At 42.7% G+C, this 17,592-nt stretch overlaps 1 protein-coding gene across 1 annotated transcript in view; it reads left to right on the top strand.

The window, feature by feature from the left end:
- LOC126195201 (endoglucanase A-like) overlaps positions 1 to 17,592 on the top strand; it is a 113,071-nt gene that overhangs the window by 42,609 nt on the left and 52,870 nt on the right. Inside the window, exon 5 of the mRNA XM_049933715.1 lies at positions 8,496 to 8,658. Coding sequence (XP_049789672.1) covers positions 8,496 to 8,658 — 163 coding nt within the window. The remainder of the gene's footprint in view (positions 1 to 8,495; positions 8,659 to 17,592) is intronic.

The following is a 17,592-nucleotide window of genomic DNA, read 5'->3' as shown; positions in this document are numbered from 1 at the left end:
AAAGAACTCGTCGTAGCAGCTCGTGGTCGTGCGGTAGCGTTCTCGCTTCCCGCGCCCGGGTTCCCGGTTTCGATTCCCAGCGGGGTCAGGGATTTTCTCTGCCTCTAGATGACTGGGTGTTGTGTGCTGTCCTTGGGTTGGTTAGGTTTAAGTAGTTCTAAGTTCAAGGGGACTGATGACCATAGATGTTAAGTCCCGTAGTGCTCAGAGCCATTTGAACCATTTTTGATGGAGGGAAGGAAGGAATAAAGCTGGTATGGATAGCTTTGTATATTTATTTGTGAATCATGAAGCCATTAACTGAGAATTGTTTAAGGTTAACTGGAGGCAGGATACGTAGTATGTGGATAGGAAGAAGACTACGCACATGCTGACTGAGGAGCGGCAGCGGTCCAAGTCGGGTGAGTAGTGGAGCCACTTTGGGAATCTCCCGGTCATGTTGTGATGTTTTAGGAATTTGAGGAAGTGTGGAAGCTTATTTAGCTGTTGATAGATTCGTCTAGGGGAGGATAGGTGAATGTGAGGTGTGAGGTAGTGAGCAGAGAGTTCAAGAACGTTTAGAGAGTTGTAAAACATCAGAGGAGCAGAAGTCCAATGAACATATTCAAAGGAAAAACTAAGTCAGTTTAACCCTTTCGTGGGCCGTGGGAAACATGCTTCCCACTAAAATGAACTCGCTCCTAGTCCCGTGGGATTCACAGTTCCCACCTCTGTATGGTGCTACCACCTAGTGAACAGTATAGGGTACTGCTTCCAATCGGAAGTTACCGCCGTTTTTGCCGTACCTTCGCGCAGAGGCATTGTATAGCTGAGTGTTGTTCTGTAGAGGAGCCTTTCACTGCTGTTTGCGAACATTTTGTGATATTTTCCTCAAAGCTATAGTTTAAGGTAAATACTTTTAATTTACCCAAATTTATGAAAGAAAACCTAAAATTGGAACGAGACGAATTCCAGTTTGAAACAAAAGGAGCTATTTCTGCAGTAAAATAGATGGATAACCGTCCAGTCACTTTCCTGTCCTCAATTCATGACCCATTAGAAACAGCAACAGTGAAAAGGAAAAACAAGGATGGTACTAGTACAGAGATTTCTTGCCCTGCAGTTGTGTCAGAATACAACAAAATTATGGGTGGTGTCGGTAAGTTTGATCAATTACGAGAAAGGTATGCTATTGGCAGACTTTCTGTAAAATGGTGGCACAGAATATTTTATTTCCTTGTGGACGTTGCTGCAGTGAACAGTTCTATCTTGTGGAAAATAAGTAAAAGAGAAAGTGGACATCATGATCAGATCACGTACAGGATCCATCTAGCCAGACAATTGATCGCTGGCTTCTCATCCCAAAAATGGCGCGGACAAAAACCTGTCTTTCTGGCAAAAAGGGTTAAAGTACCTGAAGATTTTCGTCATGTGGCTGTAGGGGAGCATCGACCCATTTTAGGAGAAACCTACTGGACGTGCCGTCATTGTAGTACCAATGCTACGGAAAAGAGCACTCGCTGTGTTTGTACATATTGTCATATGCCACTTTGCATAGATCCATGTTTCAGAAAATTTAATGGCAAGTAACTGTGAACAATCATTGTAACAAGAGAAGTAAATTTATTAAATAAATATGACATATTGAAAAATTGTTGTTTTTGTCATTTAACTCCAAGGAAGGGCAGTGGGAAGAATACTTCCCACCTTGTTGTGTGACCTCACTTTCACAGTTGGAGCAAATTTGATATTCTGTATGGTAAACATACCTATCTGTTAACTACCATCTGCTCTCCATTCATTAAAAAAAAAAAAACTGATCAATAATTTTTCCCACGAAAGGGTTAAGGCTTGTATAGCTCAGTATGGCGGTAGCACTAAGCAACTCCTTTGTACGATCAGTCATTGGCTTCGTTCTATCGGTGTCTTTCTGTTGAACAGTGACTCTGATTCATAAGTTAGGTTGAGGTCGATCCCAGCGGTTTTAATTTCGTAGTGAGTAGGATGGTGTGATTCATAAGTTAGGTTGAGGCCGATCCCAGCGGTTTTAATTTCGTAGTGAGCAGGACGGGATGATTTTGTAAAGTGAGTCGGAAAGGTGGAATTGTCAGGTGTCTCTTAGTATGGTTATTGCCTGGCCCTTAGTCGGATTTAAGATACGCAGGGAAATTCTTAAGATGCAGTTGAAGGGATCTTCAGAAGAAATGAAGGGTTTCGTCAAAGAAAGGAACTCGATGTCGTCGGCTTACTGAAGTAGGAGTACTGGAGTATACGAAATGGGAATGTCACCTGCGTAAATTGGATACAAACACATCAAAAAATGTCTTGCATCACCACAGTTCCCATAACTCCTGAAAATAGACGTTGGCTGTCGATATTGTATCACAGACACAGTCCCTCTGACTCATCAGAAATGTCACTTAACCCGCCCAAAGATGTAAACAACCATGCATGAGCAGCTACTATTAGACGGAGGGGGTCCGACAGGCGATCAGTTGCAGACATTCCACCAGGACGGAGGTACACGGCTCGTGTTGTCAGTAGTTCAAGCATGACTAGACGATCAATACCGCCGTTATATCGCGTTTACTTTGTGCCAGGGAGGACTCTCAACAAGGGAAGTGGTCAGGCGCCTCGGAGAGAACCAAAGCGATGTTATTCGGACATGTAGGAGATACAAAGAGACAGGAAATGTCGATGACATACATCACTCAAGCCGCCCAAGGGCTTCTACAGCAATGGATGGCCGCTACCTATGGATTATGGCGCGGAGGAACCCTGACAGCAACGCCAGCATGTTGAATAATGCTTTTCATGCAGCCAGAGGAAGTCGTGTTACGACTCAAACTATGCGCAATAGGCTGCATGATGCGCAGCTTCACTCCCGACGTCCATGGCGAGGTCCATCTTTGCAACCACAACACCATGCAGCACGGTACAGATTGGCCCAACAACATGCCGAATGGACCGCTCAGGATTGGCATCACGTTCTCTTCATCGATCAACCAGACAATCGTCGCAGACGTGTTTGGAGGAAACCCGATCAGGCTGAACGCCTTAGACACAATGTCCAGCGAATGCAGCAAGGTGAAAGTTCCTTGATGTTTGGGGTGGCATTATGTGGCTCCGACGTACGCCGTTGGTGGTCATGGAAGGCACCGTAGCGGCTGTTCGATACGTGAATGTCATCCTCCGACCGATAGTGTAACCATATCGGCAGCATATTGGCGAAGCATTCGTCTTCATGGACGACAAATCCCGCCTAATCGTGCACATCTTGTGAATGACTTCCATCAGGGTAACGACATCGCTCGACTACAGTGGCCAGCATGTTCTCCGGAAATGAACCCTATCGAACATGCCTGGCATAGATTGAAGAAGGGCTTTTTCTGGGTGACGTGACCCACCACCCACTCTGAGGGATCTTCGCTGAATCGCCTTAAATGAATGGGACAATCTAGACCAACAGTGCCTTGATGAACTTGTGGATAGTATGCCACGATGAATACAGGCATGCATCAATGCAAGAAGACGTGCATGCCTGTATTCATCGTGTCATATGCCTCCGACGATTGATTTAATGCAGTAGAGGTACCTCTGTGTACTGCAGTCTTGAACACCCCCCCCCCCCCCCCCCCCTGAAGGTTTGACTGTATGGTGGTACAACATGCAATGTGTGGTTTTCGTGAACAGTAAAAAGGGTGTAAATGGTGTAAATGATGTTTATGTTGATCTCTATTCCAATGTTGCGTACTGATTCCGGAACTCTAGCCGGCCGCGGTAGTCTCGCGGTTCTAGGCGCGCGGTCCGGAACCGCGCGACTGCTACGGTCGCAGGTTCGAATCCTGCCTCGGGCATGGATGTATGTGATGTCCTTAGGTTAGTTAGGTTTAAGTAGTTCTAAGTTCTAGGGGACTGATGACCACAGCAGTTAAGTCCCATAGTGCTCAGAGCCATTTAAACCATTTTTAACCGGAACTCTCGGAACCGAAGTGATAGTAAACTTTTTTTGACGTGTGTGGTATTGTGGCTATGACAAGCCTCTGGGACACTTTCACACATGTATTGATAGTTTTGAATGCGATACGCAAGATGGACGAAGAGCATTGAGAGAACGCAGTTAGTCCGATATAGCTCATTGGAATGGAATGGCATTTGTCTGACTTCAGAAAGGAAACAAGAATTCGATGTGCAGTCAAAGGGTTTTTCTAGGTCTAGGGAAAGAAATACGACTGTGCAGTTGCTTTTTTGGTCGGAAACAACATTCGGTGAAGACACAAGGGATCCAGGTGACGTTTCTTCGTGTGTGATAGTCTGGTGTACCTGTACTGTAAACGGTAAGGACCATTTCTTTTATAATATAACAATAATGACGTAATGCCGAATTTTAAATATCAGCCGAAGCTACCCACGTGATAATGAAGACAAGACAGAAACAGCAGAAGCCCAAGAATTGCTGCAGTAGGTTAAAATACATTTTAATTCACTGTGTTAAATATTTTCTTTTACAATCTCGGTATAATAAGGGGAGAATGCACCAAACGCACAATAGTACCCAAACTCCGTTGTTAAATGATCCTGTGTGAGTTATTTTCTCTGAATAATTTATGGTATGGGTATTTTGCAACCAACTAATAGACCAGTGGGTCGTAAAAATTTTTTATACCTGTCTATCAATGGCAAATGGGTCGCACAATACACTGCAGAGTATTTACTGTCCTTCAATTGCAGTTCTTCCAGATGTCGACAACTGCGATCTAGCCACTTGGACACCAGAGAAGTAGTAGTGTATACAGATTTCCTGTCGGCTGCGTCGATCGTACAAGTGGTGTCGAGCCCTTTGGAGATATGCTTTCAAGGGACGGTAACTGTTTGCAGTCTCACTTTGTTTTTCATTCTGCTGTACTTGTCAAAGAATACCAGGAACTTGTTCTGTATGAAAAACTCACCCTCCCACAGCTATTGGCTAGGGGGCGCTTAGACTGTAACGTGACTGCCACATATCACTATGCGATACTGTTTCATGTTTCGTAGGTATTCTGTTGAGAGTACTGGGCATGTTAGCTTGGGAGGAAATATTTGCGTTTTTCTTGCTGTTAAGCTGCGCAGCTGGTGTGGGCTCTGATTCCTTTGTCGGCAGAAGGGTTCTGTGAATGTCCCTAGGAAGGGCCAGCATCCCTGGACATTTGAGCAGTTTCACGGCAGCGGGGCCATGGCCCACTTCATCCTTTTGTTGGTTAGAGCCCATGCCTGTCCTCGCTGAGGGCAGAGGCCACCGTACAGCCACTGCCATACACAGAAAATAATTAAGTACGAGATTTTTGCCTTTCTGTACGGATATCAATCGACAAGACCCCGTGGCGCTACCTGAGCAGTGCAAATTTGTGATGTGTCCAATCGAACGAATTGTCCTCATCACTGTACTTGGTGCAAAGAGGTTGACCAGTCTGCGGAAATCTGCTCCAGGCAAATACCAACACCTTGCTTGTTAATGAGCGTTTTTACGGCATGAGTGGAACGTTTCTAGTGTATTCTCCTGTTTTTTTTCGTGAAATAAGCGATATTATTGTTCGACAAATTGCCAACAGGGTGGGGTTTATGTTTTTGCTTATTCTTGAATTGAGAACAACTGTGTGAGGTGAAATGACAAGTTTAATGCTGCAGTATTTCTCACCACATTACAGTTTTCACACAGTTTTCAACTCGCCAACAAAAAAACAGCGCAATGGATAACGCATCTTGCCAACATCAAAAAGTGAAACAAGTTTATAGAAAACAATGTTATATATTAACACTCTGAAAGAACATTAATCTTAAGCACAATATTATGAAAGTTTAATTGAAAGTTTCTTTACGTTAATCCTAAGCACAATAATTTGAAAGTTTAATTGAACGTTTCTTTACAAACTTGCTCCTACATATACGTTATGATGTTGGTCAGTACTATTAAAATCACCCGATTCCGGTTCAAAGTTCGGTACTATTTAGGTTGACAATCAAGTCTATGGTGGATGGTTAGTCAAGTGACAAATTCGAGCGCAGGATTACCCAAGGCCGCTCGAGTTTACGCTCGAGTTTACGCCTCTGCACGCGATATTTACCTAAGCTGCGATGTGCTGCTGTCTGCAAGGCCGCTCTCTCCCACTGAAATTCCTACAAAACTAATCTGGCCTTTGCTGAACTTTTCACCAGAAACTTTCCCTATGTTTCTCAAAAAACTGTTCAAATGTGTGTGAAATCTTATGGGACTTAACTGCTAAGGTCATCAGTCCCTAAGCTTACACACTACTTAACCTAAATTATCCGAAGGACGAACACACACACCCATGCCCCAGGGAGGACTCGAACCTCCGCCGGGACCAGCCGCACAGCCCATGACTGCAGCGCCTTAAGACCGCTCGGCTAATCCCGCGCGGCACCTATGTTTCTCATTATGCGAGAAAACATATACTCAGCTCTAGTCTTATTATGTGGCAATATACACGTACATGGTTGGAGCAGCGTGCATATTATAGTGCCCTCTCAGTTCTCGCCAGAGCAATTAACTAATTTGGCTGGTTCGTTTCTCCACAATTGGAGTTAAACGTTGCTACAGCTAATTTTAGCTGGAGTGCAGCTGCTGTGAATGCAGTGTCAACACCAATTTCTTCTCTGCATCGTACGTAGCGTTAAGCGCTCCGTTCTGCACTTTACACCAGTTCAGAGAAGGGTCCCCCACAAAATTTTCTCTCTTGTCCTCTCATTGCAAATCTGCCTCCCTCCACTTAGGTTCCTTTTTCACGTCACGGCCTTTCTCGACCAATAGGAGCGTTCCTCTTATTTTGTAGAAACACCCTCTACCAATCGCAACGTCCCTTCTATCAAAATGCGTAAAAACTTCAGTAGTTTCCTCCTTCCTCTTGAGTTTCCACCAATCGGACGTTTTGTGCCCGTTCTAGATGCCTAAAATACATTGACCTTTTCATGTGTCTCACTCGCTGGACGAAAATGCGTCACTTGCTTTTGTTCGTATCCCATTGGAATTTCGAACTGCAGTTTTCTAAAGCTTCTTCTCTGGTCTTGTACCGATGCTCTCGCTACAGGCGGCCCTCCAGTTTGAATCACCTGGCCCGGGGTCCCTGTCCTCCATCCTGCCACCCCCTTAAGTTGTGGACCTGACTTTTCAAAAGTAAAAGCGACTCGACTTGCCTTCCACTCAAAGACATGCATTGTATAGGAGTGGTGTGTTACTTACCGTCGATTGACTGTCATCCCTTTTTGCGTTACATATTGATGTTTGTTGTTGTTGTGGTCTTCAGTCCTGAGACTGGTTTGATGCAGCTCTCCATGCTACTCTATCCTGTGCAAGCTTCTTCATCTCCCCGTACCTACTGCAACCTACATCCTTCTGAATCTGCTTAGTGTATTCATCTCTTGGTCTCCCTCTACGATTTTTACCCTCCACGGTGCCCTCCAATGCTACATTTATGATCCCTTGATACCTCAAAACATGTCCTACCAACCGATCACTTCTTCTAGTCAAGTTGTGCCACAAACTTCTCTTCTCCCCAGTCCTATTCAATACCTCCTCATTAGTTACGTGATCTACCCACCTTATCTTCAGCATTCTTCTGTAGCGCCACATTTCGAAAGCTTCTATTCTCTTCTTGTCCAAACTTGTTATCATCCATGTTTCACTTCCATACATGGCTACACTCCATACAAATACTTTCCGGAACGACTTCCTGACACTTGAACCTATACTCGATGTTAACAAATTTCTCTACTTCAGAAATGCATTCCTTGCCATTGCCAGTCTACATTTTATCTCCTCTCTACTTTGACCATCATCAGTTATTTTGCACCCCAAATATCAAAACTCATTTCCTATATTAGTGTCTCATTTCCTAATCTAATTTCCTCAGCATCACCCGACTTAATTAGACTACATTCCATTATCCTCGTTTTGCTTTTGCAGATGTTCATCTTATACCCTTCTTTCAAGACACTGTCCATTCCGTTCAACTGCTCCTCAGAGTCCTTTGCTGTCTCTGACAAAATTACAATGTCATCGGCGAACCTCGAAGTTTTTATTCCTTCTCCATGGATTTTAATACCTACTCCAAACTTTTCTTTCGTTTCCTTTACTGCTTGCTCAATATACAAATTGAATAGCAACGGGGAGAGGCTACAACCGTGTCTCACTCCCTTCCCAACCACTGCTTCCCTTTCATGTCCCTCGACTCTTATAACTGCCATCTGGTTTCTGTACAAATTGTAAATAGCCCTTCGCTCCCTGTATTTTACCCCTGCCACCTTTAGAATTTGATAGAGAGTATTCCAGTCAGCATTGTCAAAAGCTTTTTCTAAGTCTAAAAACGTAGGTTTGCCTTACCTTAATCTTTCTTCTAAGATAAGTCGTAGGGTCAGTATTGCCTCACGTGTTCAAACATCTATGGATTTGAGTTTCAGGCCCCTGTTTATGTAACGCACTGCCACTGGGTCTGTTATTTCTCACATGCGACACATTTTTTCAGCTCCAAAGGCTACGGGGACGAACTGGCCTGGGGCTACGCGTGGCTGGCGAAAATTACCAACGATCAGACCTATCTGCAGCGGGCGGAGGAGGTGTACGAGGAGTTCGGACTCATCAACATAGGAGGCGGCCTGAACTGGGAGCAGAAGGCGTCAGGAGTTGACGTAAGTATCACAAGACTGAACGTAATGCCTGCACTGGTATCAGTTTGATCTGAAGATTATTTGACATCCAAGACATAACAATCTTCATTGTGAACGTAAGAGTATTGTTACATTCATTAGTCAATGTGGTATTTGATGTGTTGCAACCTACGTCGACGTCAGTGCCCCACAGAATGATTCGCACATGGTCGGAATTTATCTGGAAGCTACATAAAGCAACATTATTTATCAGTGAAGTAACTGGGTCGGTATTCCATGAATATTTGGCACGAAACTGCATATTAAATTTGCGGATACGACGTAGAACGCTGGCGTGTAGTACTGTATACATTAATCGTTGCTGCTGTCTGGAGAGAATTTCAAATAATTTGATTAAAAAAAGCTCTTCTCAGGGATACTTTAAAACCAAAGGAGCAGCATGTGGTTATATGAAGATGAAGGCTTGTTAAGTGACATTAGAAGGAGAATTAAGAAACGCATTATGAAGCCCTAATAGAACTGAAAGACTTGACAGCAAACATTCTCGGCTTGAAGTAGTCACAAAGCAGACGCCCTTTGAGTAAATAAGATTTTAGTTAACCGAATAAAAAAATAATGACATAACTCCCAGTCTGATGCATGCCTGTCGATCTCATGTCACTCTGACGTGTCGATTACTAGATACTGACTTTACCGAGAACTTTCTCCTTTGGCCTCAAGAGGATGAGTGCATCCACTTTCAGACCTTTTCGTCATAGAAAAATCCGAGGTTATCATCGGGAACCGAACCTGCCACTTCAGAGTTAACAGCCAGTAACGCTAGCACACTGACACTGCCTTTTCGCTAATTCTATGCCGCAAAAGCGGTTATTCGTTAGCACCCACTCGAGAAATTGATGGACACGGTACGGAGAGATGTTGAGGAGTAGATTTTTACGAGCACCCCGCCAGGCTGTGAAGGTTGCAAGAGCCCGTCGCTTCTAAACTGATACTGTTACTACTCAGCTTATCCGCGAGTCCGTAGAGGGTGGTATATGTGACGTACAGTATGACTGGTCAGCATTTCCACCCGAAATTTGCGAGTGTAAGTCGGACCTTCCTTGATCCGCCTTGGTGGGTCATGTTGTCGGATTTTCTCCTACCTGTGCGCGGTGCAGTTCTCGTAAATGTCGTCCCGTTCAGATTCTTCATTGGCGCGTTGGATGTCTCCGTCGGTGGAAGCTAATTATCTGAACTTGCTGTCGATCAACTTTGGGGTATCTATTTACTGGAAATTAACATTCAGAATGCCGTAGTATCACTTTTATTCCTATTAAATCAATAATGAAACACTCATGTCACAAACTACTCGTAACCGAGAGCATGACTACCATCGAACAAGACAGGAAGAGTTCTTAACGCCAACTGCCGACTTTGGCGCGCAGTCCGTATCTCTTACTAGTTTCGTCATAGTTCGTGGATTTCCGATCAAGTTCGTACTTACTAAGATATGCATTTGTTAATGAACGTGTGTGAATTTGAACGAGGCAAAGTTATGATAAATAGCTTCAAACATCCAGAGGCTCCTCCTAGTATTCATGTTGTCATAAATGACTTTAATTATTAAATATAAATAAACAAAATCGTTGACTTTGGCGCCAAGATGGCGGTACTTCCCGTCATGTATATTTCCCAGGATAACGCTATAGTTCAATTCTTTTATCTTGGCGGCTCGCGCATGCCCGCCCAGACGCGGGAGATTGCTGCGTTGCCAGTTGCACACGACGCACGCGCCAATAGAAGCAGCGCCATAGTATAGCATAGTTCGCAAGCTTACGTTTAGGGGGGAGCGCGCAGTTCATGAAGTAAAGCCACCACGGCCGCATTAACCCTTTCGCTGCTACAGAGACGTGCACCCCGGATTCCGCGCTGTGGGCGATTTTGTCACTGCACTGCTCGCCTGTGCAGACATACGGTGTTCCGACTGCTTTGACACTCTTTATCATTCGATTCCACAAAAACTATTTGGCTCAAAAATTAGATTTTTACCTATCTTCTTGACTGATACCTTCCCCTCATAAATGACTTAATTTTGTTTCGATGTTCAACGCAGTTATTATGCAGCATTAAATATAGTACACCATTGCACGAAATTATGAAGAGTTTGCAGAGGTAAAGTCCATAGAGTATACTTTCCGTATGGTCGATTTTAGTTGCCACAATGTTGAGAATGAAATGTGGACAAGATACCTATATATTTCATTTAATTTAAGTACCACATAAGTGTCGTATCTAATATTGAGAAATATTCCACCTTTCGCGACTGTAACAAAAGTTTTACTTACACTGGGCACGTTTGGCTTTATTTTAAAGCACTTCAATCAATCAAAAGGAAGTAGACAAAATACATTAAACAAAACTGTGGACTTACAAAAACATTAGGACTTGAATATACCATCTGTCAGTGAAGTGCTCAGAGCTATGTCAAATATAATTTTGTGTGTGGCACACACAGACAGCATTTATTTGCTAAAACACTGATCAGCCGACAAAAATGTTGAATATTGTGTTACCGCAGCACAAAACTTCGAAAGGTGACTTGGCAATGGAGGAGACAAAATACAGTCCTCTTATGATGCTTCAAAAGAGAGAAACGCGTCTGGTCTAAATAAGTCGCTTATTACAGTTGCAGAAGAGGAATATATTTCAGTACCATAGGTGAAACTGCGACTGTGGAACAAAAACAAGAAAGAGAACATGAGTACCATTGTGTATGTACCATACCTTTCATTGATTGAAGTGCTTTAAAATAAAGCCAAAAGCGCCTGGTGTAAATAAAACTTTTATTATAGTCGCGGAAGATGGAATATTTCTCAATATTACATACAAGACCTATGTGGTACTTAAATTAAATGAGATATTGTTATACAGTAAATTTTATATGAAATTTAGGTGTATCTTGTCCACATTTCATTCTCAACATTGTGGCAACTAAAATCGACCATACGGAAAGTATACGCTATGGACTTTTACCTCTGCAAACTCCTCAAAATTCCGTGAAATGGTTTACTACATTTAATGCTGCACAATAACTGAGTTGAACATCGAAACAAAATTTAGTCATTTATGGGCGGAAGGCATCAGTCAAGATGATGTGTAAAAATCAAATTTTTGGGCCAAATAGTTTTTGTGAAATCGAATGATAAAGTGTGTCAAACCAGCCGGAACACCGTGTGTCTGCACAGGCAAGCAGTGCAGTGATGACAAAATCGCGCACAGCGCGGAATGCGGGGAACACGTGTCTGCAGCAGCGAAAGGGTTAATGAAGAGACAAAGCACTAGAAATTTCAAAAAACTCCATTCAAACGAATAAAATTCTTGAAGTAAGACACTTCGATATTGTTTTTAAATAAAGAAAAATTTATGCACCACACAAGGTTTGACCTCAAAACTTTTCGCTTAGTAGCTCAGCACTTTAATCGTTACACTATCGCAGCTTGTGTGCCAGTAATACTCCATAAAGATTCTAATATGTCAAGCAAAATACTGACAAACACTATTGGTATGACTATGAATTACTCATGCTTCGTCGAAGTATAATAGGAAATAAACAATTACCGCTGTTCTTTATTGCGAAAAGGCGGTTCGTGAGATTGATGCAAACACCTTCCCTTGTTATCGCCTGAATTAGGAGTCTTATTGCTTGTTTGGTTTAATTAATTAATATAATATGAAGCAATTGGTATAAAAAACACTTTTTACAAACTTTCTATAAAAGAAAGTCTGCTATCAAGACATGGCTTTTGTTCTATTACTTTATTTATGACTGAACGTTTCTAAAACTGAAGACACTCGTCCGTGCTCTGCGCTGCAGCGAGATCTGGCAACGTCGTTCTCTGTTCATTGGCTGACTGTGTTTTGTGACGTCAGATGCGCAGAACGAACCTAAACTCGGCCGCCAAGATATATGACGCGCACTTTAGTTGCTAAGGCCGGTATAACACTATCAAATTTCTTTGTCAAAGATTTGATCAAAGATGTGATCCAATATTCCGTCCAATATATTTGACAAAGATCTTTGACGTAGCGCTACAAGGGGTATTACACTGTCATCAAATTTTTCGTCAAAGTTCAAGATGGCTGACAACAACTTGTTATTAACCGCAGCAGTTCTACGTACACCAATTGCATTGTGTGCACATGCGGAAAAGAAGTGGGGGGGAAAAATGGAACCATACATACGAGGTTGACAGTCTTAAAAGTCCTGGGATTACAACTTGATAATAAATTCAGTTGGGAGGAGCACACCACAAAACTGCAGAAACGCCTTAACAAATCTGTATTTGCAATTCGAGTGTTAGCAGACATAGGCAACATAAAAATGAAAAAGCTTGCATACTTTCATTCCATAATGTCATATGGGATAGTATTTTGGGGTAAATCTTGAAGTCAAACAAAAGTTTTCAAGGTCCAAAAGCGTGTAATACGTATTATTTGTGGAGTAAATTCACGGACCTCCTGCAGAAACCTCTTCAAAGAACTGGGTATACTAACTACTGCCTCTCAGTATATTTACTTCTTAATAAAATTTGTCGTAAATAATATATCTCTTTTTCCAACAAACAACTCAGTTCATACATACAATACCAGGAACAAAACTGATCTGTACAACGACTTAAAAGCACTTACTTTAGTTCAAAAGGGGGTCCACTACTCAGGAACACTAATCTTCAATAATTTTCCAGGAAACATAAAAAAAATTAGTTAGAAATAAAGATCAGTTTATCAGTTTAAAAGGAGCCTGAAAGACTTACTACTGACCAACTCCTTCTACTCCATTGGCGAAATTTTTAATAGAAACAAATGATGTATTGTATTTATTCATACTATTAGCATTTTTATTTCAGCTTAAAAAAAATCGACATGTTCCACATCCACGCGGATCTCCTCAGCACGGATCTATGGAACGAAAAACTAATCTAATCTGGGTGAAGCCGTGGGTTTTACGACGACACGATAAAAGCATTCAACAAAACTTGTTACGTGAGCTTACAGTGGAAGACGTCAAGTCGTACATCAATTACTTAAGAATGGATGAGCATACATTTCTGTATGTGCTCAATGAAGTGTATCCTCATATCACAAAGCACAATTTTCACTTAAGAACTGCTACATCTTCAGAAGACAGGCTCACTATAACACTCCGATTCCTTGCTACAGGAGAGGGTTATGTTAGGTTAGGTTAGGTCTCCAATCTTCTTAATCTATTTTTGTATTCAGGGTGCCTCACGTTGTAAAGCGCCTCATCAGCTTCAGACATCACTTTTAATTTAGTAGTTGTCGGCACACACCAATTGTATTTACCGGCAATGGTTATAAAAACACTACAGACGACAGAACGCTGCAGCGATGCTAGCGCTCCGCGTGGTAACATATCGCATTGCAGTGAACAGAAGACAAGCGATTTCTTTGATCAAATATACGGCCTCGGCCTAGATTTGATCAAATATTGGACGTCATTTGTCAAAGATCCCTATTACACTATCAAATATCTTTGACAAAGATATTGGACAAAGATATTGGACAAAGAAATTTGATAGTGTAATACCGGCCTAAGGTCCAGAGCCGAGCCCCACCCCACTACGCGCGACATATGGTCGCTTCGTCACCTAGCCAGCCAGCCAGCCAGCGTGGGAAATGCTCTCCGATTCATGGCCGGCTACGGACTACAGCACTTCTTAATCAGTGAGACACAATAATTTATTAAAACTGGTAAATACGTCTTACTCACGTAGGGGCACCTTACAAGGTCCAAGGGTTGTGTACCGGCCGCCGTGTCGTCCTCTGTCTTGCGTCGTCATGCCGATGCAATAGTGTGTATGTGTGTGTGTCTGTGGGGGGGGGGGGGGGTTACACGTAGTCAGCTCACTGCTCTCCTAGCCTTTCGCAGACTTTACAGACTAAGGAGCCTCTGCCACTCTGTCAGGCAGCTCCCGAACTTGCGTCACGAGGCTGAGTGCACCCGGTACCGGTCCTCCAACGCAGGAATAATCCTTGGCAGTACTCCGGTGATCCGCATCGCAGTCGTCTACGCTGACCACTTAACTACGGAGGCTTACTGGGTAATAGGCTGCTGCGGATGAAGTAAGAGGGATGCAGCCTCAAAAATCGAATGTACGAACTTCACATGTGTGCATATGGCCACACACAACACAGGCATATATAGGGTGAGTCACCTAACATTACCGCTGGATATATTTCGTAAACCATATGAAATACTGACGAATCGATTCCACAGACCGAACGTGAGGAGAGGGGCTAGTGTAATTGGTTACTACAAACCATCAAAAAATGCACGGAAGTATGTTTTTTAACCCAAACCTACGTTTTTTTTAAATAGAACCCCGTTATTTTTGTTAGCACATCTCAACATATAAACAAATACGTAATCAGTGCCGTTTGTTGCATTGTAAAATGTTAATTAGATCCGGAGATATTGTAACCTAAAGTTGACGCTTGAGTACCACTCCTCCGCTGTTCGATCGTGTGTATCGGAGAGCACCGAATTACGTAGGGATCCAAATGGAACGGTGATGGAGCAGAAGAGACTGGAACAGCACATTACGTCCACAGGCTAACACCTTTTTATTGGTCTTTTTTACTGACGCACATGTACATTACCACGAGGGGTGAGGTACACGTACACACGTGGTTTCCGTTTTCAATTACGGAGTGCAATAGAATGTGTCCCGACATGTCAGGCCAATAGATGTTCAATGTGGTGGCCATCATTTGCTGCACACAATTGCAATCTCTGGCGCAATGAATGTCGTACACGCCGCAGTACTTCTGGTGTAATGTCGCCGCAGGCTGCCACAATACGTTGTTTCATATCCTCTGGGGTTGTAGGCACATCACGGCACACATTCTCCTTTAACGTACCCCACAGAAAGAAGTCCAGATGTGTAAGATCAGGAGAACGGGCTGGCCAATTTATGCGTCCTCCACGTCCTATGAAACGCCCGTCGAACGTGTACCTCACCCCTCATGGTAATGTACATGTGCGTCAGTGAAAAAGACCAATAAAAAGGTGTTAGCATGTGGACGTCATGTGCTGTTCCAGTCTCTTCTGTACCTAAGGTCCGTCACCGTTCCCTTTGGATCCCTACGTAATTCGATACTCTCCGATACACACGATCGAACAGCGGTGGAGTGGTACTCAAGCGTCAACTTTAGGTTACAATATCTCCGGATTTAATTAACATTTTACAATGCAACAAACGGCACTGATTACGTATTTGTTTATATGTTCAGATGTGCTAACAAAACTAACGGGGTTCCATTTTTAAAAAAACGTAGGTTTGTGTTAGAAAACATACTTCCGTGCATTTTTTGATGGTTTGTATTAACCAATTACACTAGCCCCTCTCCTCACGTTCGGTCTGTGGAATCGATTCGTCAGTATTTGATGTGGTTTACGAAATATATCCAGCGGTAATGTTAGGTGACTCACCCTATATATATATATATATATATATATATATATATATATCCACCGGTAATGTTGCTGGATATATTTCGTAAACCACATCAAATACTGACGAACCGATTCCACAGACCGAACGTGAGGAGAGGGGCTATATATCCACCGGTAATGTTAGGTGACTCACCATATATATATATATATATATATATATATATATATATATATATATATATAGGGTGGTCCATTGATCGTGACCAGGCCATATATCTCACGAAATAAGCGTCAAACCAAAAAACTACAAAGATCGAAACTTGTCTAGCTTGAAGGGGGAAACCAGGTGGCGCTATGGTTGTCCCGCTAGATAGCGCTGCCATAGGTCAAACGGATATCAACTGCGTTTTTTTAAATAGGAACCCCCATTTTTTATTACATATTCGTGTAGTACGTAAAGATATATGAATGTTCTAGTTGGACCACTATTTTCGCTTTGTGATAGATGGCACTGTAATAGTCCCAAACATATGGCTCACAATTTTAGACGAACAGTTGGTAATATTTAGGTTTTTTAAATTAAAATACAGAACGTAGGTACATTTGAACATTTTATTTCGGTTGTTCTAATGTGATATATGTACCTTTGTGAACTTATCATTTCTGAGAACGCATGCTGTTACAGCGTGATAACCTGTAAATACCACATTAATGCAATAAATGGTCAAAATGATGTCTGTCAACCTCAATGCATTTGGCAATACGTTTAACGACATTCCTCTCAACAGCGAGTAGTTCGCCTTCCGTAACTTTCACATATGCATTCACAATGCGCTGACGCATGTTGTCAGCCGTTGTCAGTGGATCACGATAGCAAATATCCTTCAACTTTCCCCACAGAAAGAAATCCGGGGACGTCAGGTCCGGTGAACGTGCTTCGGCGACCAATCCACCTGTCATGAAATATGCTACTCAATACCGCTTCAAGCGCACGCGAGCTATGTGCCGGACGTCCATCATGTAGGAAGTACATCGCCGTTCTGTCATGCAGTGAAACATCTTGTAGTTACATCGGTAGAAAATTACGTAAGAAATCAGCATACATTGCAACATTTAGATTGCCATCGATAAAATTGGGGCCAATTATCCTTCCTCCCATAATGACGCACCATACATTAACCCGCCAAGGTCGGTGATGTTCCACTTGTCGCAGCCATCGTGGATTTTCCGTTGCCCAGTGGTGCATATTAGGCCCGTTTACGTTACCACTGTTGGTGAATCACGCTTCGTCGCTAAATAGAACGCGTGCAAAAAATCCGTCATCCTCCTGTAATTTCTCTTGTGCCCAGTGACAGAACTGGGTTCAAGGTCGTTCAAAGTCGTCACTATGCAAATACTGGTGCATAGAAATATGGTACGGGTGCAATCGATGTTGATGTAACATTCTCAACACCGACATTTTTGAGATTCCCGATTCTCGAACAATTTGTCTGCTACTG

The sequence above is a fragment of the Schistocerca nitens genome, chromosome 7, assembly GCF_023898315.1.
Source record: "Schistocerca nitens isolate TAMUIC-IGC-003100 chromosome 7, iqSchNite1.1, whole genome shotgun sequence".
Lineage (NCBI taxonomy): Eukaryota > Metazoa > Arthropoda > Insecta > Orthoptera > Acrididae > Schistocerca > Schistocerca nitens.
Note: the sequence above shows the minus strand (reverse complement) of the source record. Positions and strands in the feature narration are given on the sequence as shown.